The 27,468-nt window shown below is 41.7% G+C and overlaps 1 protein-coding gene across 2 annotated transcripts; it reads right to left on the reverse strand.

Moving 5' to 3' along the window:
• Positions 1-9,341: 9,341 nt before the first annotated feature.
• TNFRSF11B (TNF receptor superfamily member 11b) lies at positions 9,342-25,832 on the reverse strand. 2 transcript variants are annotated; one of them, XM_035556280.2, is made up of 5 exons: positions 25,362-25,832; positions 15,747-16,116; positions 12,150-12,344; positions 11,630-11,854; positions 9,342-10,497 (listed from the first exon to the last, which is right to left on the reverse strand). In XM_035556280.2, the coding sequence occupies exons 1-5, from the start codon at positions 25,389-25,391 to the stop codon at positions 10,109-10,111; spliced, it is 1,209 nt and encodes a 402-aa protein (XP_035412173.1). In that variant the 5' UTR covers positions 25,392-25,832; the 3' UTR covers positions 9,342-10,108. The 2 variants fall into 2 exon arrangements, with proteins under 2 accessions (XP_035412173.1, XP_050565140.1); XM_050709183.1 differs by lacking the exon at positions 25,362-25,832 and adding an exon at positions 25,076-25,259.
• Positions 25,833-27,468: the final 1,636 nt, after the last annotated feature.

A 27,468-nucleotide genomic window follows, 5' to 3' on the forward strand; every position in this document is an offset into this window, starting at 1 on the left:
AAGTTATGCACGGGTGAAATGCTGAAAGCCCTCGAGGCTCTGCCTCCCTGGCTGCAGCAGGCTCTGCAGGGCCATGGGAGAGGAGCAGAGCATCGCAGCCGAGGCAAAGCTTCCTCTCCTGCCATGATTGAGCAAACCATGGTGCCAAATCTTTCTGAGCACAAAGGTATTGGACTGGGCAGCAAGAAGGGTTAACTGTCGTTGGTGTAGAGAACATGAAATACATTGCTTCTCTTCTTCTATCACATCAATAATTTGATCAGCATTTAAAAGGAAACCAGACTGTGGTCTCAAGGTAGCACTGGCACCCATGGACCTAACCTCAGATTTTTTTCTCTGCTCTTGCCATCAGCCAGCAGGCACCAAGCATTCCCTTCCTGCTGCTTCCACTAGTGACGAAGCCTTGGCAATAGGAGTTCCCAAATCGCTTTTCCTGGTGGCAACCCTCCTGGTTTCTTCTCCTCTAGCCAACTGCATCCCCAGCAACCTGGCAGTTCATTTGCTGCTTTTTCAGTCCAGGGCCCCTCACCAGTGGTGGAGCTGCAGCAGCACGAGGAGACAGGTCGGTCCAGGGCAGGCTGCAGAGCCCAGCCACTCTCTTACGTTTTCAGCTAATGAAATAAAACCCCAAATCAAGACACACCGCCATGCAACACCGGTTGGAGCAGCGTCAGGCCTCCACTGAAAGGCTACATTTCTCTTCACAGTGAAATTCACAAGAAAAGAGGAACCAAAACAGGGCTTGCAGAAAATCTGCGAGACCAGACTGAAACCAGACACATCAACATCACCCAGAAAGTCTTTGGGCAATCAGGTGCCGGTCTCTGCGGGCTCAAAATTCCCCTTCAGCACAACCAGCAAACACTCGCCTGGGAGGGAGAAGTGAAAAGCGAGTGGAGCTGAAATCTGAGCTTCCGCAGGAATTTCTCTGGTTGTTGCTGTGTTCGGGGATGAAAATGGCTGCAAGGCAGGGAGTGGGGTGGCTGGGAGCACTCCCAGTGGCTGCGGTTGTAGCTTGGGTCACCCCGCTCGGCATGGCTGCACTGGACAAAATTGCAGTCTTCTTTCCTCAGCTCATCTTTCCAGAGGCAAGAGGATTTTCTTACTCTGAATAAACACTGAAGTAGCGTTTTCCCTTATAATTCTTCATCTGAAGACAGCAACTGTCATACTGAAAGCATTTCCTCTAGCAGCGATGGGTATCTGTGCTGGCTGTGGTGCAGACTGGCTCTACTTTACTTGCTGCGACAATTTTCTTTTGCTAGCTCTTTTCTTTAAAGTACTCACAAATCCAGCAGAAGCAAGTAACACTGAGCATAAACCTTAAATCATAATTAACAAGAAATTTAAGAAGTAAAACACTGTTTCTCACGATTGGCATGGGGCTGAAGATATACTTTTGTGCATGAGCCATTTGACGGGCACCACCACGAGTGATGCCGCACCACGCATCACAAGACCTCCCACAGAGGGCAGTACTAACATGTCCATTTCTAATAAGGGTTTTCCCATCCACTTTTACTCAGAGAAGGAAGATTTACATGGTTTTTAAAGTATGGTGGGACAGAAAGGAGAGGAAGACTTTGTTCATGGCTCAGGACGACAGTTAAAAATTTAATAATGAATGTGTATTCCTTAGGCACAACACGGAGAACCTGAATAAAATGCATTCATGCAGATCAGCTAAAAACCTATATGACAAATGAGTTTAAACTCACCTGTTTTACAGCGTGCCTTTAATCACAAGTAAACATAAAGGCCTTTCCCTCCCTCTTACTTTCCTGTTTCTACAGCTTTCTTCTTCCTTCCGGAGAAGTGCAGCTCTCCTGCTGCTCTATACCAGGGCTGGGTATTGAGCCATCAGGATCAGTGAGTCAGCATCATCCTTTCCCACAAGATTCAGTACTTGGGATTTTTCAGGGAAACACTGCCAGCATGTTATGCCTTTTTTTTTTTTTTTTTGGAAAACACCTTGCATTTGGAAGATTAAAAAAAACACAACTGAGCAATATGTAGATGACGACCAAGGACCCATTATCTCCCCAAGGAACACCTTTCCAAGAAGGTAGTGAACTGCTGAGGAGGTGGGGAAATTTCTCCAAGCCTCCCGCCAGGCATCTCTGAACCCTGCCTGTTGAACAAAACCTCTCTGGAGCAAGAATTTTAAACTCAATGTTCCCCTGCAAAAGAGGAACACAGGTGACTATAGAAGAATTGTAGGCATTTTTATTCTTATTATTGTAATCCTTTTTATTTACTGCTTAATTAGCCAACTCCCGAAGTACACATTTATTTCTACCATCAAACTTTCCATGGGAATGGCATCTCTGAGGCATGACAGCAAGCCCAGGAAATTGCTGATTAAGTAATTCCAGTGCTGAACAGGCTTGGTGGTATTTTAGCCTTAAGCAGGGCTAACCAGCCAGCAGAACGGACCCTTTTTTGTGTGTCAGATTTATTGTTGCTCCAGTTTTGCCGGAGCATATAATGTCTCTTGTAGTACCTGCACCGTGGGAGCAATGACGATCTTTCACAGGACTGTATTTTCCTAGCTTAAGGGTTTTCCTAGTCATTACCCTTCATATAACCCAGGCATTTTGGTTGCTGTCTCTTTTTATTCCGCAGTCTGTGGGTGTTCATGTTTGCCCCATACCCTTCGGTATTGCACTGCGGGATGTTGCAGTCACCACCCTCTCACTGTGGTGTCAGAGGGAGCGGGGAGATTTGTGTGGGAATAGGTGCAATTTCTGCAGTTTCGAAAGCTGCTTGTAAATATAGCATAGCACAGGGCAATAGGAGGGCACTTCCACCCTCCCTGAGGCATTGATGGAGCTTTGTGTGGCCAAATATACTTAGTAGGTTCAGTTGTTCAAGGTGTGGTGGCTCTGGGGCTAACGCTGCTCCTTGCAGTCTCTATAAATGCTTTGCAGATTTTCTGCATGGCAATAAGAGGATGGCATGGACTGGAGGAGGGTGAAATGCAGTGTAGCAGCAGAGCCATTTACTCTCCAGAGTGGAGAAGGAATTGCATCAATAAACTGCGAGCAGCAAGAAAGCGGGAACAGCAGTAATAGGAGCGTTGTGTCACCAGGGTGGTTTTAAAGGAACAAGGAGGCTGTGACGTGGACAATCAGACCTCTGTGTCTCCCACCAATCACTCTTTTTTAAATGCTTCTCTGTGTGTACGTAGAAATGTCTTACAACTAGTTTAACTGAAGAAAACCCCAAGCTAGTGGTAGCTGGTTCTGAATTTGAATGTGCCATGCTGAACAAGGGGGTTGGTACATCCTCAGGCAGAACTGCTGCGGCTGCACCTCAGACCCACTGCAGGCCCACACAGCGCTGCTGGCACTGGGTGTGATGTGCCACAATCCAGCGTCACTGCAGGGAGAGATCTGCTGCTTCTACAGGATTTCTGGATTTATTCTGAGGCTATTGCAGTTAAAATAAAAAGAGAGATTCTTTTTTTTTTTTCATCTTTGAAATAAAAGGGCAAATATGTAGGCTTTATAATTCTTCCAGATCCATGCAGCTGGGCAAAATAAAATAAAATTCAGTCCTGTGCTGCAAACTCTTAAGTTAGCAATATAAGAGCTCCTCTGTGTGCTGATTAAAACTTTCTAGGCTCCCCCGATCAGGATATGCTGTACATCAGGGTATCATTAATAAAAATGGAATATGTGGGCTAGTCTCAGCTTTACTGTCATATTAGGGTTACAAAATTAGCTACAGAATTGACTGTTTACTCTGGCTCATAAATGAATCCAGAACTCCTTGGGTAACAGATATCTTTCCAGTCTCTGCAGAACTGATGTCTGCTTGGGCTCTCTGGGATAAGATTTCTGCTTTACATGCTTCTCTCTTCTCGTTGACCTCGTGCCAAGGGGCGGTTGACTTCTGTGGAGTCACTCCAGATCTGTGTGGACACAAACTGCAGGGAAACCAGGCTCACCACCTCTGGTGGCACATGGAGGACCGCTGAGGTTGTCCTGGAGGCTCACAATGTTTTGGGGACCACGTGTCACCCCATGTGCCCACCCTTCCTGATGGCAACCACCAGCTCCATCCTCAGGATTGAAAGCCCTGTCCTCGCCACCAGGACCAGCCACCACGGCCCTCCTGTCCTCTTTTTGGAAGCTGAGCTTCCACACTGGTGGTAGAGCGGTGGGTTACGTGGGGAGGGACATCTTGTAGCCTGCAGATGTGGTTGCTTTCCTCAAGGGCTGAGGAAGAGGCAGGAGAGCATTGTGGGGCCTGGTCCTCACTGTCTGCACTAGCAGGCACTCTTTTGCATGACTTCTTAAAAAAAATGCAGCCTCTGCCTGCTCTTTGTTCTATGCCTGTGTAACACAGAAACAGCCCCTGCAAGCACATTTTTGTACGACTATTTAATAGGAACCCAGCCTCTGGCATGGCCCCACCCCAGGCGAAGGCTGGAGGCTGGGGTGTTTTCCCTGTTCCAGGCTGAGGCAGGGCCCCTTCTCAGCAGCCTCCACGAGGCTGGGGAGGAGGGAAGGAAGCCTGACTGCCTCCTCCCTGCCCGAACCCACTGTTGAGCAAGGAGAGGTGGCATCAGCAACACCAGGTGTGGCAGGGACATGGAGCAACAGCCTGCACCCAAAGGGGTGACTTGGGAGCACCGTACCACGAAGGAAAGCCAGGCTACGAGTCCATGCACAGAGATCTGCAGGCCTTTCTGCGGGGCTGAGCATCCTCAGGACAAGTTTAGGGTGTCTGAACCCTTGCAGGGTATGGAGAGGCTGGGGACACTGCTGGGTCCCCACTTCTACAGCTCGACATCAGATTGCCTTGGTGCTGCCACTGTTTGCCTGTGAGCACGCTTTGTCAGCCCCCAATCACGCTAATACCACCATGGGGTCTTGGCCATTAGCTGTCAAAGTAATCTCTTTCTTTCAATGAAGGTATATTTGGTTTCTGATTACTTGCTTTTTCTGTGATTATTTCAAGAAGGAGAGTCAGCTTTGGAGGCACAGAGGAACTTTCCTGCATCGTTCCTCCAGCTCCTTGAGGTTTCAGCGCGTCAGTCGTGTTAGACTTTCAAAACACTTCTCAACAGCAGTAACTGCCCATTCCTTGAATCCCCGTGCTGTCTCCCAGCCCACGCGGCGTAAAACCAAGCTGCTCTTCTCTACCTCCCGGAGACCGGAATAGCCCAGCTTCCCGACGGGTTTCACCTGCTGCCAGCCACTCTCAACTTAGTTTGTTGCAATCCAAAAAACACACCCTTCTTCAAGCACTGACACATCTCCTGAGCGTGGACGCCCTTCCCGAAAATGTGGGTCTATGTTCGTCTTCCCTCACTCTGCAAGCCTTGTGGTATTCAGGCACCTTGATCTTTGACATCTCTGCCTCTCTTCTTCGGCACAAGGACCTGATCCATCTCTTACCAACACTGAGTTTCCACTGCATTAGGTGGGACTACTCATCCCTTAGGACTCACCATTTCACTAACTTTAGGTGCCATAGACATTGCTGAGGCACAATACAAATACCAGCCCATCAATATGCTATCAATAGAAAGAAATCTTGCTTTGTGTGCTGACAAAGTTCTGCACAAGCAGAATGATATATGTCTTAGTTGCCAGTCTTAGTTATTTAGAGGTGGATGAAGGATTCCCTTCTTAGATTAAGAGAAAAAAGAGAAAAGTATTCTCCAGAACTTTCTTTGTTCAGCATTATTGAACCCCACCCAGCCCTCTTCATATACAAAATATTGCCAAAGCCACAATCTTTCATCATGTGGTTCCTTTTAAATAACTTCCTAGGTACTAAAGGTCAGGATGATTTAAAAAAAAATAACCTGGTAGTATGAAAGAACTTTTTTTAAATGTGAAAAGACAAACAGGAATCCTACGCAAACTTGCCATAAATACAAGGGATGAGGATGAGGATGAGTGGAATAAACTACGTTAATGTTGCATTCACCTGCTCTACTTTTTCTCAAGTTTTGTTCAGTTCAAAACATTAATATCGAAATAGAATTACAGAATTTATTGCAATTCTGAGTCCATTCCAATAGCCCTTGCCCTTAGATTTGTCCTTTGACTCGACTGGGAACAGTCACTTCCACAACAACTATGGCCTTAGGTTTGTTGATATTTTTATCCCTCCTCACTACTGAGCTTATTGCCAGTATTGGTTTTACGACCTAATTAAGGAGAAGGAAAAAAATGTACAACTCTATTTTTTTCAGTTACATACCCCTCATTTTTATTTTATTTTTTATCTATCTACCTATCTATCTGTCTAGCTAGCTAGCTAGCTATGCTTCCCTGCATTGTATCAACAAAGAAATATTTTATAGGGTGGGTATTGCCTATATTTCACATTTGGCCAAAATTGAATAGTTTCTGGTAGTCTGCAGAAATTTCTGCTTTCCTTTTTTTTCTATAAATACTTGCTTATTTCTGAGCCACAGTTTGGAATTATTTTAAGGCTCAAAATTCAGACACATTGAAGGTGATTTACAAGCAAATCTGATGCTGCTGCCTCAGAGATGGCAACATGAACCTATACCGGGACATGTAGGATAGGTGTCAAAGGGTGTTGGTTGAATGGAAGTCATCACCACAGCCTTCAAAGCCCTGGTACGAGTTGTGCTGGTGTGTGCAAGCGTATGTGCTTGTGTGTATGCAGTGTTTGTTTAGAGACAGATGTGCATCCCTGGCTGATTCTTTGAGCCTTAGTTATCCATCTCTCCTAATTTTTTAAACGATATCTAATCAGGTGTTATTTTAAATCTTCAGGCTATAGCAGGCTATATTGTTGATTGGTAATTTTACAATGAGAGCATCCACGAGGCACAGTCAAGGGCCAGGAATCTATTGTGCTTGATGATGTGCACAGTGCAAAAAACACAGATGATTAAAGAGCTTAATATCTAGTTTCTTCTCTAATTTCCCTCCTACTCCAAAACATCTTGTATTTTCTGAGACCCAGGAGACTGCCTCACTGCAGGACAGTCTCTTAAAAAAAATAATTGTAAAACAGGGTTGTAGAAGATTTTGGCATTGCAAGGTTCTGCTTTAAACCCGGAGTATATTTTTTTTAGCCTCACCGCTAGCGGGGGGGCTGACCAAATGGTTGCCTTCATCTGAGTCTGGCCCAAAGCAAGGCTGAGATGAGGGCAGGCACTGCTACCCTGGTCAGGGCACCCTGAGCAGAGTATCCCTCTTCATATCACCCCAAGGCCCAGCTCTGGCTGCTGCTGGTTGCCCCCAGCCCTCAGTTCTCCCTCCTTCCCCACCACACACCTCCTCTTTCCTCCTGCAACCTTCCCTGAAAAACAAACCACCCCCCAAACAAACATTTTTTTTCCAAGCAACCCTCCCACTTTCTGATTGCCTCATCTCTCCCTCATTATCCTGGGTCTTGCTTTTGTTTGTCTTGGCTATTTTGGGCTGGAGGCTCTTTGGGGAGGGGAATATGGTTTAAGCATCGCCTGCTCACAACACAAAGTGTTCGATTCCTTCCAGCTGAGCGAAGCTGAATTGATAAATGAGGCATAAGCTGGCTGAGAAGTGTCTACTACCTGACCGTGGGCACCTGGTTAGCTGCATCAGCTTTAAAAGGCATAATTCATTAAACACGTTACTTTATGTTTAGGCAAAAAAAAATAATAATCCTATTTTAAAAGGCACGGGTAACAGTTTAATGCTAAAGTCTCAAAGGAAAACCAGTAAAGGCTATGCTGTACTGAAGCACAGCATATGGTAGCTATAGTATAACCTCATTATATGCTGTGGCTCTGAGCATCTCCTGTAGTACCGTTATTCGTGAAGGTCGACAGACGTATACAATGTTATTTATAATGGGTTATACATAATTAGTTACAATACGGTAGTTTAAATGTTTTCATTAAAAGGTAAAAACGGTACGAAGTACTGAGTGAGAGGCAACTGTGCTTTCCACCGGCCTATTAGCCGTTAGATTAAGTCCACTGATTTATTTTTTAACCATATTGATACTTAATACTGTAAGTATACTGTCAATTACTATATTCTTATCTTAAATAGATCTAATATAGGAAGGATTAGGATGGAAATGTTTGTAGGAGGTGTGTAGGATTCCTCTTCATTTTGCTGGCAATAGCATGATTATTCTATTTTTAATAACTGCAGCATCCCAAACTTCCACACCTGGTAGAGACATGGAAATACCTGAGCTCTCTTTTCCAATTTGTGAGTCTGTTGTTATCAACTTTCAACCTATTTAATTATATGTTAATATAATGATAGAACATTAAAAGTATGAAACTGATTTCAATGAATCAATACAAAAGCAGGATTTCTTGTGTTCAGCACCATTTTTCAGTTACATGATAAATTAAATGCTAATATATAGCATGTGAAATATAAAAGGGAGTTTATTGCTGAATAGTTGCACTCTGGTACAAAAAATAGTGTGAGAATTCAGTGAAAAATGAAACTGAATACTTTAAAGCTGTGTTTGTACTCTCTGTAAGAGAGTACTTTTGATGAGCACCTATCACATCTACCAGGGTTCTCTTTTTCATTCTTTGCTTAAAATCCTCTCATCTGTAATACAGGAATATTTCTCACTCAGGTCTGATGGCTTTTCCTTCCTTTACACAAGGGAAAGGAACATGTTGCATACGTAAGCTCTGTTCATGTAGTTTGAAGAAGAAAAAAAAACACCACAGTACAGTCTCTCTCTGCAGCCACCAAAGCCTTTGCCTTGCACTGTGAATGATGAGTAGCCCTTAAAATTATCTGAGCTTTTGATAACAACATTCATACACTGTCTGTTCCCTTTTTTTTTTTTTTTTTTTGAGTCCTTTTTTTGCAGAGAGGGTCCATCTCTGTGCAGGTGCCTCATTCTGCTACTGAGGGCAATGGTAAGTGATTTTTTTTTTTTTTTAATGTGACCTCTCTGTGCTCCCTTCCTTTAAACATAGTGGCAAAATGTAAGGCTTTCCAAGCCCGGCAGGGCCTGTGCATCATCTTTCCTCCATAAAATTACAAGCTGTGGTTAGGGCAAAGGTTGTGAGCTCTCCAAGAATGACACCGGGCCAAGAGTGATGTTGGGCCACATACATCTATGGAGTTGTAACCGATTGCATCAAATCAACCGGGCCCTCTAACTCGAACACTTTAACATGTTCTACATTTTTTTTTACACCTGTACAGTGACCGTGAAAAGCTAGTGCTGGTCAATATTTACTTGGCTCACATATTAACTACTAGACCAAGGAGGGAGTTAGCAAAGAGCCAAACCCAAGATAAGCAGCGAAACCCACGTGGAATGTCCTTGTTATTAGTTCCTACTTCTGAGTCAGAAGTAAAACACCAGTCGAAAAGTAAACTGAAAAATTTAATTGTTTTATAAAATAAGATTATGAAATTCTATGTAAAAATCCAGCTTCTTAAATATGGTACATTCACTTCCTCACAGAATATTTAAATATTCAGGTCACGTGCTATATTTTCACCACATTTGAGTTAAAATCGTTGGATAAATTAAAACATCCCTACCCAAAGATACCACAAGTTATACAAATAAAACTAAGTAATAATACTTCTTTAAATACAAAAGGTAAAGATATTAAGAACTTTTAGAGCATGCTACAAAATTTTGCCAGAAAAATATATGGGATCATTTTTGTTTAACTAGAAAATATACAGTGTGCTTTTCATTTCTCTTCCCAAAATTCTGTCTCATACAATTTCCATTTAACTTAATAAATATGTACAACAAAAATGTTTATACCTCAAAGAATATAAATAGCAAATACTGTATTAGAGCCAGGTCCAGCATTCTTTTCTCCTCTAGTGACTATAGTGGGGCTTTTCAACTCTGAATGTGCAAAAATGCTGAATCAGGCTCTTAGTGTTATCAACAGGTTAACAGCTTTTACACAAGTGATTTAAAAACAAACAAAAACATACAAACAAACAAGAAAAAAAATAAAAAAAATCTCCAAGAACACTGCAAAAGACTTAGAGCTATTCCAGTCAGGCATTTCTATAAATAGTAAGACATAATGTAGGGAAACAACGTTCCAGTTTAATTACTGCTGGCAGTAATTAGAGAAAAATTGTCAGTGGAGAATGAAAAATATCTTGAATTAGACACATCTTACTTTCACTGATTTAATTTGGTTTCCTACCATTTCTAATAAGAGTTTCTGGTATAATCTATACATTGTAAATCTTTGAAGAAACTTAATGACCTTCTTCAGGCTTTGTATGGTTGTTTTTGGAAAGTGGTATGTTTTCAAGTGCTTCAGTCCATACATTAAACCTTTGATGGTGTCTTGGTCTCCATTCTTTATTCTCCACAGATTCAGAAGCTTCAGAACTTGCTCCGTAGGTTGACACAGTTTCATTGTGCGCTCAATATCTTCTTTTCCCACTTTCTTGCCTGGCAAGCTTGCCATCAGTGTGCTGAGATGCTCAAAGGTGAGATTTGGGTGGCCAATATGCCTTAAGACACTACTTTCACAAAGTTCAATATCTATAGAAAGCAAAAAGAAAAGACGGGTAAGTATAATGCATGACGACTGTACAATGGCCTGTAAAAATCTTCCAAAATATTGCAGTGAATATTCCTGCTCCATTTTTTCTTTATTTCAAATTATTCTCTCAGCAATACTGTTTTTTTAGGCTCCAATTTTGAAAAGCACTTAAGAAGGTAATTAACTTCGCAAATACAAACAGCCCCAAATTACATACAAAGTTACTAGCAAGTATTTATTTCCATAAGCTTGCTTAATTTATCTTGTAAACTGTTCTGTGTACATGACAGGACTCCTAATATTTGTTTCCAGTGAATGATAGCTTTGCTCTTCTTCAGAAATGTCTAGACAGCCTTTGCTAAAATAGTTATTTTCCATTTGAAGCGTTCTAGACATTTCACAATCTGACATAAGCATACATATTTAAAAGGAGAGGCAAAAAAATACATTTCTGCAGCATTTTTCAAAGATATTCCCAATGGACAAAAGGTCATGCAAATGTGGTGGTTGTTGATGGTGGCTTACATGAAAAAGTTAGCTTGACTTTCATAATAACCTCAGTGTTAACATTGCAACACTACTTCAGCTTTGACACCTGTCTTGGCAGATTTAGCACCAACAAAGCAGTCAATTGGCATAACAAATAGATACCAGAAAGTAAGAAGGGAATGCATGTCTGTGTATTCCTTATTCCCATGCGTTCCCATTCTGCGAATAGATGTCCTGGTTCAAGCTATCAATCTCCACTTTACAAAAAAAAAAACAGCAAATTGTACTTTCAGTTGCATACATCCTGCTCCCTCTAACCTCAGCAGCCACTGCTCAAATACAACTGCAGGAAACATTTTCCCCACCTGATCAAAATTCTTCATGCATTGCACAGCCTTACAGGGGGATCTGGGCTGTGACACCACATACTCCCAAGTGGCCTACAAGTCTGGGAAGAAGTCAGTCCTCTGGGCTGATGAGGAAAATGTTCTTCCTGCTTCCCTTCAGCTTCACTGTGCTTACTGCATCAATAAATCTCTGTCAAGCCCTGTGGGTCCTCCCGAGAGCATAACACCTCACCAGGAGGAATCTGACCCTCTTTAGAAGGTTGCTCACAATATAAGTGCTATCAATAGACAGTACCTTGATTAATCTTCTTGGCTATATCCTGTTCCTTGTTCTGCTGCTTCCATAATTTCATAAGCTGGAAGGTCTGCTCTTGTGAACCGTGCCTTTGTTTAATCCGTTCGACATTTTCTGTGCTAAGCTTTGTCCCAGGCAAACTGTCTGCTAGCAAGTTCAGCCAGTTAGGCACGAGTAAAGTAGGAACAGCAAACCTAAACAAAGCCTCCTCGCACAGGGTTACATCTGAAACGAAAAGAAAAAAAAAAAGAATATGTCAGTTGTTGTAATGTCTGTTGCCCTGCTTGTCTCTGGAGTAAGTGGCATGCAGCAAGGATGTTAAGCAAAACTGTTTAAAAAACACTAAAACTAGGAAGTAGTCTTTACAGTGCTGTTGCTCTCTGTGCTCAGGTTCCATTGACTACATCCAGTTCTGTAGCAGGCAAATGAGTAGGTATCCTTATCATAAATGCTGATACTGTCATTATAACAATACTCAAAGGCATGTTTTCAGAGCACTCCTGTTTAACGTGGTACATACCTATGCCACATTTCTGAGGTGATGCATCTGTATTTTCCTGACAGATGTTGTCACGAACTGCATTTCCCTTCAATGCTATTTTGAAACCCAGTGCACTACAGTTTGTGTGCTTTTGGCAGGCTGCTTTGGATGATGTTACGTTGGAGAAAAATCCCTCTGGACATCTCTTACATACAGTGTCACTCTCAGGGGTACCTGTGGAAACAGGAAAACAATGCACCCAATCATATATAACCTCAACTGGTTAAAAAAAAGAAAATAAACAAATACATATATATATTCTTCCCAAAATTGTGATGGCTTCTGTTTTTCACATATCTAGTCTATGAAGGAATCACGGTAATGAAAAAAACACTTCAATTTTTTTAAAAAAAAAACTTCTTTCAGAGATTAATGTTACTGTTAAAGTAATAGAATAAACAGTACTCTTAAATGCACTTGTTATCAACTTCTGTAAGGGTCTTTAAGTCAGTAATTACTTGAGTGTATTCAGATATTACATGATGTCTGACCTTCACACTTCATCCATACAAATACTCCGTAAAATAATTCAATGGCACAAGACATTCCTCTAAATCGAACTCTGTAATAACCGCATAGAACCGTACTCAAAGGGAGTACTTTAGCTCTAGCCAAAAATAACTCAACTAAGTATCAACTAAAGACCCTCTGATAAGTACTTCCACTTCTGAAGTATGAAATTATACAGGAAAATATAATTTCACCAACAGTTTTGAACTTTTTTTCTGGGCTTGAATCTTAGCTCTTTGAAATATTTTTAAAGCAAAGAAAGCATCATCTAATATAGGAAAAATATTTAATACACATACATTTATTTTTTCATTTAATTCACAGTTATTCAGCCAACATTTAAGCAAGTGTCTGAGGTCTAAGATCTAATACTGCATTATTGAACATGGACTTAAGCACATGCTTAAAATTATTTGCAAATAATTGGAAACTATATTTGAATATGAATGTGCCTCCATCTAGTGTATTTTGGTAGTATTCGCATGTGGATGCTTATTATAATGGTAGCAATTAAGTAGATTTTATTTATTTGGGACATTTCCTCAGAGAAGAAGAGTCTTGAGCTTTCAGCTAGCCATGAAATAAACAGTATTTGCATACACCTGATCTACCACTTCTTTCATCAGACAGTAAGTGAACACAAAGGGGGATTTTTTAGTTGTTGTGCACCTGGAAATCACAGCCCCTGTGCATAGCCACCCTCCCAAACCCTCTGATTTCTGCAGCCAACAGCAGAGGGGCTGGGGAAGGCTGCGTGCACGCCTGCCCTGGTGTTTGCTTCCCCAGCAGGCACTGCCAGCGGCTCTGGTTTGTACAAAACTCCAGCCAACATCTGCACCTGAGCAGGCAGCAATTGTTTTTTCTGAGAAGTCTGAAGTTTTAGCAACTTTCCCTACTACAGACACGTGTTTCATCAGCGAGGAAGGGGAAGAAAGGACAGTCCCTGCAAACGGTACATCAGCCTGTTCAGAGCTTCCCCTGTAACCTTCGTGGCACAAGAGGGAAATAAAACGGGTAATCCACCAGCTTTCTCAGGGCTGAGCACAAAGTAATCTCCCCGCCTCGCCAGCTTCTGCTTCGCTGCTTATCTGCCCACTCTTGTTCAGGGCACAAACTGCCGCAGCCCGTCTGCTGTGTCGCCTCTCCCTGCAGTTTGGCTGGAATCCCCCACTCCTGTGGGGAAGCGGCAGCGTGGCAGGGAGATAATGCTGCCCTGCAGCAGCCCCGATTCCCAAGCGGGCTGCTACCCAAAGCTCTGCCAGGTACGGGGCCGACTGTGGCAGCAGGGAACACAACCTGAGTCGCTTACATGCAGAAGTGGGGACGACCAAAGTCAAGCAATCTGCCCGATGTAATCACTAGCTACCAGCAGCGGGGAAATGGTCGGATTTCATTTCTAATGCTGTATGCTCTGAACGAGGCTCTGAATCACACTGTGCGGCAGTGAGAGCGTATTTTTCTATGCTCAGGTTTTATTTCATCTGAACTTACGTCAGTCCAAAGTTCAACAGTATCGTATAGCAGGAAGACAACGTGGTCTATGCCCATTAAATTCTTAGTCGATGCCTCATCTCCAAAACTGACTGTTGAAACAGGGGGACGCAATTATTTTTACAATGTTTTCGCTCCTTGTTTGAGGTCTGCTTAGGTTTAGCTGGTTCATTCTGATGGGTTTTTGGAAACCGACTTTCCAATAAATTACACGATTCAACAATTGATCTTCTTCCAAAGTTTGTTTCATTTTGAACTGAGGAATTCAAATTTATGCAGCATGGTTTTACTGTGCTTGCAGGGTTGCTTGGACAGTTTCTGCTTCTTTCTTTGTCTCCTGGGTGGGCTTTCTGAGCACTTTGTTTCTGTAATTTTTGACTTGCTGCTGAGATACGGCAGCAGCACCTCATTAACCCAAGCCACTAGCTACAATGATGTAGGTTAATGAAGGTTTATAACATGGAAATGTGGCTGCTGCCAGTGGAACTGCATGGAAATGTTTAATGGTGGCAAGAGCAGATGTGGCATCAGGGTAGAGCTCTCTTAACCAATTACTCAGGGAGCAGTGACATTACTCCCTACATTAAAGATGTTCTCCAGTGTGATGTTTATAACCAGAGAAAGGCCTCCTGAGCTATCACTCAGCACAGCTCTAAAATGTACAGCTGGTCCTAGGATTTCTCGCTCTATACATGTAACTATTAGGGAGTAGTTCTGTAGCTCTGGAGATGAGCTGCCTACAGGTTTGTGTATAAGATGCCTTTAATTTCTGTATTCCCTTCCTCAAGGCTCTTCTCCAGGCAGTTATCAGTCTCCAGTACAATGACAGTTTACAATTCTTTCAGGCTGTATTAAATATGGGAGCTAAACTGTGCCGTGACATTTGCCAAATGATAAATAATGTATTTTGTTTGGAGAGAAGAACTTATTGGTTTAACAATTTATGTTGTCTCGAATGAAGAATACACTCCACTGAAAAGCGCCGCTTCACTCCATATCCCCATCAGACATTCAGCACAGTGCCAGTCCGCTTGACAAAGAAATGGCTGTTTGTATGATAATAGCAACAGTTTCCAAAGAGTTCCACTTAGGACAATGATAATTAATTATTACCACATATTGCTGTGCTGCTAGAACTATATTAATATTGTTATAATTATACACTTGGTGTCAAACACTTAGTGCTCCTGGTGTTTGTCAAGATATACAGTTGCTTGAAACAGCAGATTTCACAATGAAAAACATTATTATTTATCACACACACAAATACTACATTCCAGATAATGTTCCTTTAAAAGAGGCAATCCATCATGTTTCTCATTAGAGTGCAATTTGCTACATTTGCTACTGCCATTAAGTTATATATTACAGTAGGAGCAGGGTATTCCACTGAGAAACGTTCCTTTGGCTACGGTCCAAATGAAGCAGACTAGGAACAGGTTCAATTGCCTTTACAATTTACTGTCCTGCACCTTCGTCTGGACAAGCTTGTTTCCTAATCTTGTAAGCACCACAAGCTTTCAACATGCTGTAGAGCGCTAATTCCTTCTCTGCTTATTGAGTAGCGGAACGTACCTGGCTGAGCGACACCGAATCCAGGAGGACACTCCGTGTGCTTTAAGCAAAACTCCAGCTCCAGGTACCTGCCTTCGATGCACTCGCAGACGCGGTCCTGCCTGCTCGTGCACTCCTGCTTGACGTACTGCAGCTCCTTGCAAACGGCACTGCAGTACTGGCATTCATCGTTGCTGTTCCAGTCTTCGGCGTAGTACTGATCCGGGCAGGGGGCACACACTGTCGGGCTGGTAGCTGTACAGTGCTGCTTTACGTAGCTCCCAGGAGGGCACTGGTCACACATCACTTGACGAGATGTCCCTGGGTCGTAATGGAGATACTTGCGGGGAGAGACGTCCTGGATGGACCACTTGACAGAGATGTCCAAGAGCTAGCCACAGGGAAAGAAAACATTGGTCACGTTGGGGCACCACAGACTCAAAGAAACCTATGTTTTAATGATTTTGTGAGTCTATCCACATTGCTATTTTCAAAAAATGTTTGTGTTTCAAATTTGTAAATTATCCAGCTTCCAGATTCTCCCATGTCTGTCTTAGAATGGGAAAATTTTAGGGCCTTATCCAGCAAAGCTTCCTAACATAAGTACTTCCTTGTTCTTACAGAACTGCAGAAGCTATCCTTCTCCCACTTACAACCTTTTAATATCACTGGACAATCATCTTTGCCCCCTGGTACCAGCAAACACAGCCTACTAGTTTCACTGGCATCATAGTTGATGTACAGCAAGGCAGGGATTATCCACGCTTGCCTTCTTGAGTATCAAGCCCTTCGGATGCAAAAGAAATGGGAAGTATCTGAGCATACAAACCTGACAAACATAGTGCACTACTGCTACAGATACATTTAAAGGGTGATTCCTTAAAACATGTATTTTTACCAGCAACAAATGGCTAGAACAATATAGGTGGCTTTTTAACAACTTCCGTTTAATCTTTCCCTGAAATGCTGCAGCTCTGGGGGTAAAACACGCCAGTCACTGCAAGTATAAAGGGGTAGCTTCAGACAAAGGTAGAGAAAGCTACAGTTAATGAAAGGTGCATTAAGAACTTAAGTGAATGAGCTGGAATAGATCAAGCTAATGCTTTCAATTCCTATCTAAAACCACAGGTAGAGAATGCTTAACACTGTCCTAGGACCAGGTCCGGTGTCAGCTGCAACCCCTCTTGCTTCCTCCAAGTCTGCTTAGCTTGTGAGATTTAGGATCTAATGGTCTGCCCTTCTGTAGAGACAGCCTTGATATCACGTCATTTTGGTCTTGTAACAAAAACTTTGGTTATGTGATTCCACCAAAAAAAGGACTCTCGTTTACTTCCCTAAGTACAGCCCCTACTCTGCAGGGTTCACCAGGAGCTCAGGCTTCACACTGAGAACACGGATGTACATGCTGCCTCCCTTTTAAAACTTGTATGGTTTATAAATGTGAAGTAAACTATCTCTGAGTAAAAAAAAAAATCTATGTATCCATTCAAATTAAAGATCTAGCTTTGAAGGTCTTTGCTGCTATTTTAATCCCAGTTTGCTAATACAGAGTTGTACATTCAATTTCAAGAATATATTTTCCTCTTTTCCAAGTAGATGTCCCCAAAGCGTAAGTGGAATTAACTCTTTTTATTCACTTAGACTCTAAATTTCCTGAAGAGGCTTCACCTAAGAGCCTCACTTTTGCCACAGCATTGCACTTATTACATGAAATTCTTATTAAGGCAGGAAAAGATAATTAAATCATTCACCTGCATTAACACAAGTCAGAGCATTTGCACCAAGTAATATGAGATGCCTAAATTAGGAATTCAAAATATTCTTAATTGCATTCTCATGTTGTCTGTGAATCCACTTTTGATATCTCTATGCCTAGACAGGCTGGAGAATGAAATGGAGATAGTATGGATACTCCCCACAGTCTATTCTAGTTACCCTTCACCCTGTAACTTGTCTATTTCTACATGTAGGGAATCCACTTTTTCTTGCGATTTCAATGCACAGTGTCTTCCATTGTAAGAAATTCCTCATTGATCATTGAGGTTTGCTGATGATGTACAGCTCCATTTTTCTTAAATGACTGGATCTGTTTCATGCAGTCTATTTAACAAGAGGGTGCAGCACATTTTTTGAAAGTGAATGGCTTTCCATTGATGAAAAGTGCACCCACCCTTGGTAAATCTACCGCTATTACGCTAGTAATAAGGAAGTCTTGATAATCACATCAATTACTGATGTGAACATTCAGGTTTTATTCTCTGTTTTTTATTCAGGAATAGGTATCGTAATATCCCACGGAGTCCCAGGCTTTCATGGACACATGCACTCCATTCACAGATCATAACAGACTGCAACATGCGGCACAAATGCCACAAAGACAAGAATAAACCTACATTTCATGCAGATGTCTGCGGAAGCCCAAGACAGTACCACACACAGTTGAAAATATGAAACTGTGAAAATGATTAGGGACAGCAACCAGATATGCAGGTTGTGCCTACGCTGTTCTTGCTCACGCACTGGCAGGTGCCAAACGGTTAGGTGGACCGTTTCAAGGCTGATCAACTTCCCCTGGTAACATGCAGGAGTAAGAATGACAATAATTCGTCTATTTTTCTTACGTGACAATTTACTCTGGAAATCATATATGAGAGGCAAGTGAGAGGTTGAGCTGCAGGGGATGATTCACAGCTTAAAATAATTCAACTTCTTTAATCGGGGTATGAGAGCATGGGGTTTTGTGGGGAAAAATGGAGGCACTCCCTTCCTGAAGACCCAATTGCTAAGTGAAGCAAGTCAATAACAACTCAGCACAGCTGCAGAGAGGAATTGATTCAAATTTTAATTATAGTATCATTCAGAAAAAAATTATGACACGGCAAAGGACTGAGAGGAGCAAAACCATACCTGAACAATATGTGAGTGAGACTATGCTAAGCTTTAACTTTGGAACACCAAACTGCTATGAACTATTACTGCCAAGCAGAACACTATTCATCTAAATGAATGTAACCAATAAACATAATAATATGATTAATATATCAGTGTCACTAGAAGGACTATCAGTCTTTGGATGTCATTGTTTTCTTTGTGTTTTTAATAGAATAACACATTGCACCTGTCTTCCCTTTCTTCCCAAAAACACGTTACATAGCTGCAATAATCCATGCCTGAGCCATATGTACGCTGGGTCAAACTCTTACTAAGTAAACAATTATAACTAAAGACCTTTCAGTCAAACTAACGTTATAAATGTAATTAATATCTTGGTATTTTACCAAAACATCTCATACACCATTTTCAACACAGAGCTAGATTACCAACCACTGTTATGGTTTGACTGTTAACATTTGTAACTCATTGCCACAGGACATCCTAAGTGGTTGGGTGCAAAATGCAACAGGACTTAGTAAAAGAAGAAAATTCACATAAAGGTCAATAAAACACAAACATCGCCTCTTGATCAGGAAATCCCAAACCACAAATTGCTTGAGTCTGGAAGAGCGTTTTGGAAAAATATCACTATATTTCTGCCTTTCTCTTAAATCTCCTCTGTGCATCAGATCCAGCCACAGACAGCGTATAGGGCTTTTTAGCCCCTTTTCTAACTCTTCCTGGTTATTTTTTTTCCTAGACTCAGTGCAGCCATTAGTATGCTGTTAAGTACATTTCTAGGCTACAATCCCCAATACCATCCTTCTTCATGAGACTGCTGTAAGTCCCTTAATATCACTCAGATAATAGATCTGCAAGATTGTCTTCTATGCAGACAGAAAGCAGAAACCACATGTGACTATTCTGGTTATTAGCAAACAACCTTAAAATCTGAAGTTATCCTTGAACCAAGTGCCAAAGTAAAAACAGTTTTTCAGAAGTTTTGCAAAAAAGCAGGAAAGGTGGTGGAAGGTGAGTAAGCAGGATTTTTGACAGTTTTACTGCAGCAACTTGGCGTAAACAGAATGAGGGACTTCTTTTCACAAAATAAACTAGAGGGGAACTTCACTAAATTGTCTTTTCCCCTGGCCTAAGACACATTGACAAACATCCCCCTAGTTGTGCTTAGATTAGCAAGTTGGGTCACCTGTTACAGCAGATTTGTAGAGCAAAACAGATGGTGCTGAGCACCTGACATCCACATTATGCATGATTTGGCAGGGGTTAATTGGGACTAACTTCAATCTGCTATCACGGACTGAGCATGCATTAGTGGTTATGGCACATCTGGTACATCTCTGGAGTCCGTCTCTGGATTTAATTTCATCAATTCAGTTTATTTTTGTAAATCCACCTTGTGCGCTCCTAAGTCTGCTCTGATGTGCAAACTGAAATACAGCAAACAAGGATGATCAGGAGAGGCTCTTCAAAAACATGTTCCTGAATCAAATTAAAATGCTAATTAAATGCATTTTATGTCATTCCTGACATTTCTCTTAAGCCATGCCAGGACCAAGTTGGTAGCAAATTCTCAGTCATGTAAAGCCTCTGACTGAGCTAGATGCCCGTACATACAGGTGGACTAAACTTCTGATTCTCTGCTGTAAGGAATAGCACCACTGGAGCACATGTAAATGCAGTCATCAGAACTTCCTAATCCCGAATTGTTAGTCTTCCCAAGAGCTGCACAGAAAGCAGGATTTCTCCCAAAATCATGCTGTCATTGGACTGTTTTGCACTTAGTGGAGAAAAAGGCATGTTCCAGTTTGAAAGAATTAAGGAACTTGAAGTCTGGCTTCATTTTACCCTTTAAACTTTAAGAAACTGAACTGGGAGTCTACTTGGCCAAAGTTACAGATTTGTCATTCAGTAGATTGCATAAAATTCTGTTCATCTTTGTTTAGGAGAGGTTAATTCAGACCAGAAGAGGTGTCAAGAAAGATGAGAAGGAAATGCAGACCCTCGCTATGAAGAGGCAATAGCTTGACAAGTCAAAACAATACCTATAGATTCAGTAGAGACAGCACACACATGGAAAGAGAAGAACTTTCTCAGTTAAAGAATAATGCTGGCAAATGAAAAGGGGATTCTCTCGTCAGAGGAAGTTTGGAAACAGCTTTTTACCGAGAAGCAGGTGCAAGAAACCGAAGTACTTCAAGTATAGCCCTTGACACATTTCTGAAAGCAAATACGCTGCTCAGATTCCTGGAAGAGCTGGGGAATACACACAAAAGACATAGGCAGTCCTCTACAATTTTAATCCCTAAGCAAATCCTTCACTTTCCCAAACCAATGGAAGCCAATGATACTCAGCACCTTGTTCATCTCAATAAAGTAACTGTTACTCTGATTCAGAATACACTCAGTTGTAAATGGTGATCCTATGGGTAGTGAAATGCAAGGCTCAGCTTAAAAAAGCAATCCCTGTTTTCTGTTGTTGTTGTTTGTTCTATGAATATGAAAAGCTATCAGTAATAGAATAATTAGCAAAACAAAACAAAATCTAGTATCATTAACTACAACCATCAACCTATCAGGTGAAATTCGCCTCTAGAGCCCTGGCCCCAGTTCTGAAAGGACTGAAAAACTCAGTCCTCCTCCATCACCCTGGGACAGACCCTGAGTTCACCTCAATATTAGCCATCTCCATGCAAGGACTTGGGATGAACTGCGAATACTGAAGTATAAACTCAGTGTAAGCCAGTGACATGCAAGTATATACTGAAATAACTGAAAGCAGGGTTTGCTGATAAACATACTGAAGCCTTTAGCTTAGAGGATGATAGCAAAATTGGACTAATATTTGTAAATATTCTAATAGTTCAATGTTTGTGTAATGTTACTTAGTATGTTTAATCGAAAAATGAGCTACCCAAGGCTCAAAAGCAATTCTTTGATTCTGTCACTCAACACATTAGGCCTAAAGCAATATTTTTCCATACCATCCTTATGTCAGCATACACAGAACAGTCAATCCTCACATAAAAGGCCTGTGCAGTCCATTTCTTTGAGCCCTTAGAAGCTGCTTTTGAAAGAGAAATGATGTGATAGTAAAATTTCATTTCAGATCTCAGGCATGAAAAAAGTACACGCCCTTTTCTTTCATCTTTAAATGTAAGGCAAAGAGCTGCTTGCCTTTTCTTGTTGAATTAAAATGAACTGGAAGACAAAGCCAATAAAGCAAAAATCTTTCAAGCATCATCCCCTTAAATCACTGCTTTGTGAGAGAAAATAAAGTGGTTTTTCAACATACAAAAATATTATTATATAGCTTGGTTTTGTGGTTTTGGGTTGCAAACCAAAGGAGAATGTTTAATTTGCTGAGAAAGATAAATCTGTTTCTGTCTTGCATTCCACAACTATTCCTAAGCATATTTTCCTGCTTGATAAATAATCATTGAGAGCATTTGTCAGATCACTCCTACTATTTGCATTGGGTTGAAAGTAAAACCTCACAACTCTCCTACTTTGCTTTTCTACACAAAGTATTTGGACAAAGCTAAGGTAGGAGGCCCTCAGTCCTGAGGCAGAATGCCTCACTGAAATCACCCACAGACCCCAGAGAAATCCCTGTGGCAAAATATAACACTGAATGGTATTAAAGAGGTCCCCCATACTAATAGCTTGTCAAATCAGAACAGTATTTCTAGATATATCCAGTACAAGACATTGTCATGCTGGATCAGATCCACGGTCATCTATTGTAAATAGCTAGCATAAAATATTTGTCATGTAGGGAGAAATGACCTCCATCCATCTGGCCAGCCAGGAAATATTCAAATCTCAAACAAGAAAAGCTAAAACAGTAATTTTAGCTGGTTTGAGATTTGCTTATAAAGCTGTTCCACCATTCTGCCAGCTGTTTCAATGCAATCTACTCAGTTTGGATGTAACAGGACCTACTTCTGAATAGAAGATGCTTTGTAGGTTGGTGGCCACTGTTTTGTTTAAGAAATGTAACTAGTGACTCTCTTGAGCTGCCTGTATTCAAAACTGTGGATATCAACCACCATCTTCATTTCTCCATCTCATCTGTTAATGTGATACATTAGCAATTCAAATCTTGTAGAGACTTTTGTGAGGCACAGCTAGTTGTCATTCACAAAGCAATTTAAGGGTCTAAACTATTGTTTCATTTTCAATGGGAGGAGAATGACATTCAGCTGAAGAGCAGTTTTGTATCTTCATTTATGTGTTACATCTTCCCTGAAGCTTGTGGAGGGAGAAAGCAGGAAAGAATAACCAGCTACTCACCAAAAGCTGTATCTTATCAATAAAACCTATTTTGCAACATTATCCATCAGAGTGACAGCAAGACGTACAGCTAACCCAAACCTGGGATTTTACCACCAGGACTACAGGTTACCGCTGCATTGAACAGAATCACTAACAACTGACGGGGTAGCTAAAGAAACAGTAAGTCCAACATTATGGACAAATACCAAATACCAAAAATACTAAACAGGTATCTGTCTCCATGAGGACCATCAGAGTGGTAATTCCACTAGAATGAAAGTTACTACAAAAGGAGCAAAATTAAAGTTTCAATGAGATTAGAAAAGTGTGTATAACTTAAATTCTGACAGTATTTTTAAAAAATTCTTCTGGTAACTTTGGTGTTTTATTTTTAACCAACACACATGCAGACAGACAAACAGAAAGAAAGAATGAAAGTCAGACAGAAAGATAACTCCTACCCTCACAGGCTGCAAAGCCACCACTGCCTACACACTGCAAACCCAGCAGGCAGGCCAGAAAAAGCATGTCACATGTGCCCAAGAGATCCAAAATAGAGAAAGGTCAAGTTTAAGGGTCAAGATAGTTACGTGACAAGTAACGAGAGCCAGCTCTGTGGAATTTCTTTCTATTCCATCTTATTTCATAACGCTTGTCTGTTTGTAAGCTGTTTTAGAGTTCCAACAAACAACACATACATGCATGCACTACCACAGCAGGTCCCCTTTCTGAAACTAGCAAAGAGGCCAAGGCTGGAAGTACACCATGTCCAAACTGTCCGGTTTAGCTATGGTGACTCCAAATTGGCTTTAAGGTATGTGAGCCAAACACACACAACCCTCAACTGCTGTTGTGCCTCCTACAAATGCTTTTATAAAAACAGATCCTAAAACTACTCTCTGAGCTGTAGCACATCTGACAGCACTTAAACTTCACAATAACATGAAATAAATTCCTTTTAAATGGAGAAAAAAAAGAGTTGAATGATGAAGCTGTCTGGTATGTACTCCTGTCACTGTGATATATTTCAGCTCAGAGACTCCACTGCCAGAGGATTATGCTGAACTTCACCAAACGTTATTACTTTGTGAAAGAACATGAACAGGCACATTACACCTAATTAAAACCAAAATGCTGATGTGATTATTTTATGACAACCAGAGATAAGAAGCCAAGCTGATAGCAGGCTATTTGCTGAAATTCCCAAATTGACATTTTGTGCTTCCCTGTAGAAAAAGAAAGCACATCATACCTTAGATGAAAAGGTTGCCTTGCATTTCAATTTGCCAACCACGAGCCTGACAATTTTTGCTTCCCTTGCACCATTAATTACTTTGGTTTGTTTCTCAAAAAGCTCTTTCAGAAAGTTCTACAGAAAGTAATAAACATGTATTACTCATCGGGTCCTGGAAATCTCAGGGCATTTATAAAGAGCTTTCAAAATAACTGGAACTCAAAACTAACGTTCTACCACAACGTTAATGCCACTGTATTCACCAAAACAAACGAGAAACAAGTTACTGCACAGACATATAATACCCTACTTTGAATATTATTCTTAATGTTTTTATTTCAATGTTTCTTATCCAAAAGATGAATAGACTCTAAGTAGATGTTACACAGTATCTGTCTGTCTGCAGGTTTTAATTAAACTGACATCATACAAAATTCCATGCAGCTAAATAGATTAAGTGGCATTTTGAAAGATTTACTGCACTGCTAACACCTCTAAATTTGTATCTGGAAGTATCTTTCTAAATCGCCATGTAAACAAAAACTTATTAAAGCAGGGGCTTATACCAGATTTAATAACCCAACTTTTTCTGTAAAAGCTACAGACACAGCTACTAATTCATCATTTTCTTGCACATGAAGCCGAATTTTCTAAGCCAAAATAAGCACCACATGCTTGTGCTTTTTTTTTTTTTTTCTGGAGTCCACAGTGGTTTTTCAGGGAAAGAAAGCCAGTATCTGAGACACTGACTCGTGCCACTATAAGAAAGATTATACAGACAGGCAAGGATGGAGCTTTTGTAAATCAAAAACAAACATTCCAGCCTACTATTTCTAAAATTCATTCCTAGATACAGTGTTTTATGTTAGTCCAGTACAATGACGCCTTACCAAGGGTGAGAGGAAGATAAAAAAGAAGGCAAAAAGAAACCAAATCATGCCACTACCTTAAGAATGTGAACAAAATCTCTGCTTCCTCCCTGAAGCTGGACGTGTCCATCTCACTCCAAACCTCACCAGGAAAACTCAGTGTGATGAAATGAAAAAGGTTTACCAGGAAATCAAAGAGAATGCAGAAGAAAAGAAAAGAAACAAAACAAAAGCGAAACAAAAACGAAACGAAACAGAAAAACTACAAAACAAAATACAAAATAAAAGCCCTGGGTCTTTACAGTCTCATCTCTGAAGCCGTACTGCATCTTAAAGCCTATCTACCTCTCTGAAGGGACTTACCACAAATGTGCAGCACAGGAACTTGTTCATTGTGGTCGGTGGAAGAAACCTCAGCGAGCTGGGAAATCAGGCAGAGAGTCAGCTAGTGTGCTCCAGCCTCCTAGCAGCCTGCTTACATCCCTCAACATTAAAGACACGATATATATATAGTCCCGGTGTAACAGGAAGCTTTGGCTCAGCTTTGATCACTCATTCCCTACCATGACCAAACTTTTCTCTCTCTCCCTCTTTTTTTTTTTTTTTTTTTTTAAGGAACCTGTAAAACTTGATGACTTAATGGAACCCTTTGAGTGCTGTTAACCACAGACTGGAAAATGCAGGAGGGAGTGTCAGGGGCTGGCCAGGGGAGGGTTTAATTGGGCTCTGTCTGTCTGTCTGTCTGTCTATCCCCCCCCCTCCTTTTTTTCTCCCCTACGCAGCTGGCTTGGCAGGGAGACACGTGCCTCCAGGACAACATGTCTCAGCAACCAGGCTTATAGGGCGCATGTTTAAAAATCACTGCTGGCAGCCGAGCTGTGGGCTCTGCGGCCCCACAGCCAGCTCTCACAGGGGGCCTGGAGCTCACCCAGGGCTGCCATTTCTCACAGAGCCCGTGGGCTGTGGACCCCTTTCTGCCCAACTCCCCAGGGATTTCAAGGAGAGGGGCTGGCTGGGAAACAAAGGTCGTTAAGGGGGAGGCGAGGGGAAGGAGGAACCCTGCTGGTTTCCCTTCCCTGCTGATGCGGGAATGAAAGAAGCAGCCCCACCGCCCCAGCCAAGTGCTCATGCCGACTGCTTGGCGATGTGGCCCCACACTTCTTCCTTTCTCCTCTTGCCATGTGGTGCTTTTTTTTTCTTCTTCTAAAGAGATATGGATCAAACACTGCCAGTTTTGCATCCCTTTACCTTAGCAGGCCCGGAGAACTGACCCGGGGCTTTGCCCGTGTAGGCGTGCTCCAGGCCAGTTCCCCTGGCTGTGGATGAGAGCACAACTTTCCCCTCAAAAGTGTGAAGAAAGTATTTCTTCTCCCAACCTGCAGTTATCCAGAAAGTGATTATCGTCCATATTTCAGACGCTGTGGGATCCCGGGGTAGAAGCCAAACCTAAACGTGCATCCAGTTTTCACAGATGGTTTTCTGTTCTATTTCACAGGCCAGACCAAAACCTCAGCTCTGGATATTCCAGCTCTCAAGTGTTTGAAATCTGGGGCCCATGTTGGCTCTGAATTGTGCAGTTTTGCCCCTTTGAGTCATGAGGCTGTGCGGGATTGGCAAAAGAGTGAGGTGGAAAAAGCTTGCGTATTATTTCACAAAAATCCAGCAACACTAAATCAGGAAGCCATAGCGTGCAAGAGGGACAGCCCAGCACATTCCTCCTTTACACATCTGCAACTGTTTGAACACCCATCAAGCTTAACCAAAGACTGAAACAGATGCCGGTTACACTCAGCAGCACAATAAAAATTCAAGAACTTGCATTAGGGATGAGTTCTTGGTAAGAGGCAATATGAAAACTATCATGGAAATCTGACCACCCAGAGAGGTATAGCTGACATCTATCGGGCGGCAGTTAGCTCTCAATTACTGCTGCAACTTGAATGGATGCTGTAACTGTTCCTGTAATCTTTTCAGAAGCATTTAGTATTTTAATATCTATTCTTAGATATATTAATGAACATACTGCCTAGACAAAGAGACAGTAGGGCTGTGGACGGGACCTTTCTCTATATTATCTTTGTGGGGTGGAGGGAAGGACCATTTTTGAAATGGACATCGTTGACCATGTACGGGTAGCTGTGCCTGAATATAGTATTCTTTATACAAGGACCAGCTTAAAGTGTCACCCAGAATGCTACACCAGATCCATCAACAGAAGTTATTTAAGCCAAACTAGGTTTATACCCTCAGAGGCTAAGAGCTAGGACACAGCAATGTATGTATTCTGAGTGGGAACAACAAGCTCCAGTGTCAATTCCTGACCCTGGGAGGTAGGTGATGCTGGTTGCTCTCCTCTCAGATACAACAGAAAGAAAAGTACCAAAGCCATAGCAAGCTCCCATGGTTAATTGAATTTCAACTGAATCCCAACTGAATTTCAGTGGGATTTGGATTGGGCCATGTCATCTCA

Source organism: Cygnus atratus, chromosome 2, assembly GCF_013377495.2.
Source record: "Cygnus atratus isolate AKBS03 ecotype Queensland, Australia chromosome 2, CAtr_DNAZoo_HiC_assembly, whole genome shotgun sequence".
Taxonomy (NCBI): Eukaryota; Metazoa; Chordata; class Aves; order Anseriformes; family Anatidae; genus Cygnus; species Cygnus atratus.

Coding starts and splice junctions, on each gene's coding strand:
- TNFRSF11B (XM_035556280.2), bottom strand. CDS start 25,391: ATGAACAAGTTCCTGTGCTGCACATTTGTG. Junction 12,345..15,746: donor ATTCGGTGTCGCTCAGCCAG/GTACGTTCCGCT, acceptor CTGTTTCCACAG/GTACCCCTGAGAGTGACACT. Junction 11,855..12,149: donor ACCTCAGAAATGTGGCATAG/GTATGTACCACG, acceptor TTTTCGTTTCAG/ATGTAACCCTGTGCGAGGAG.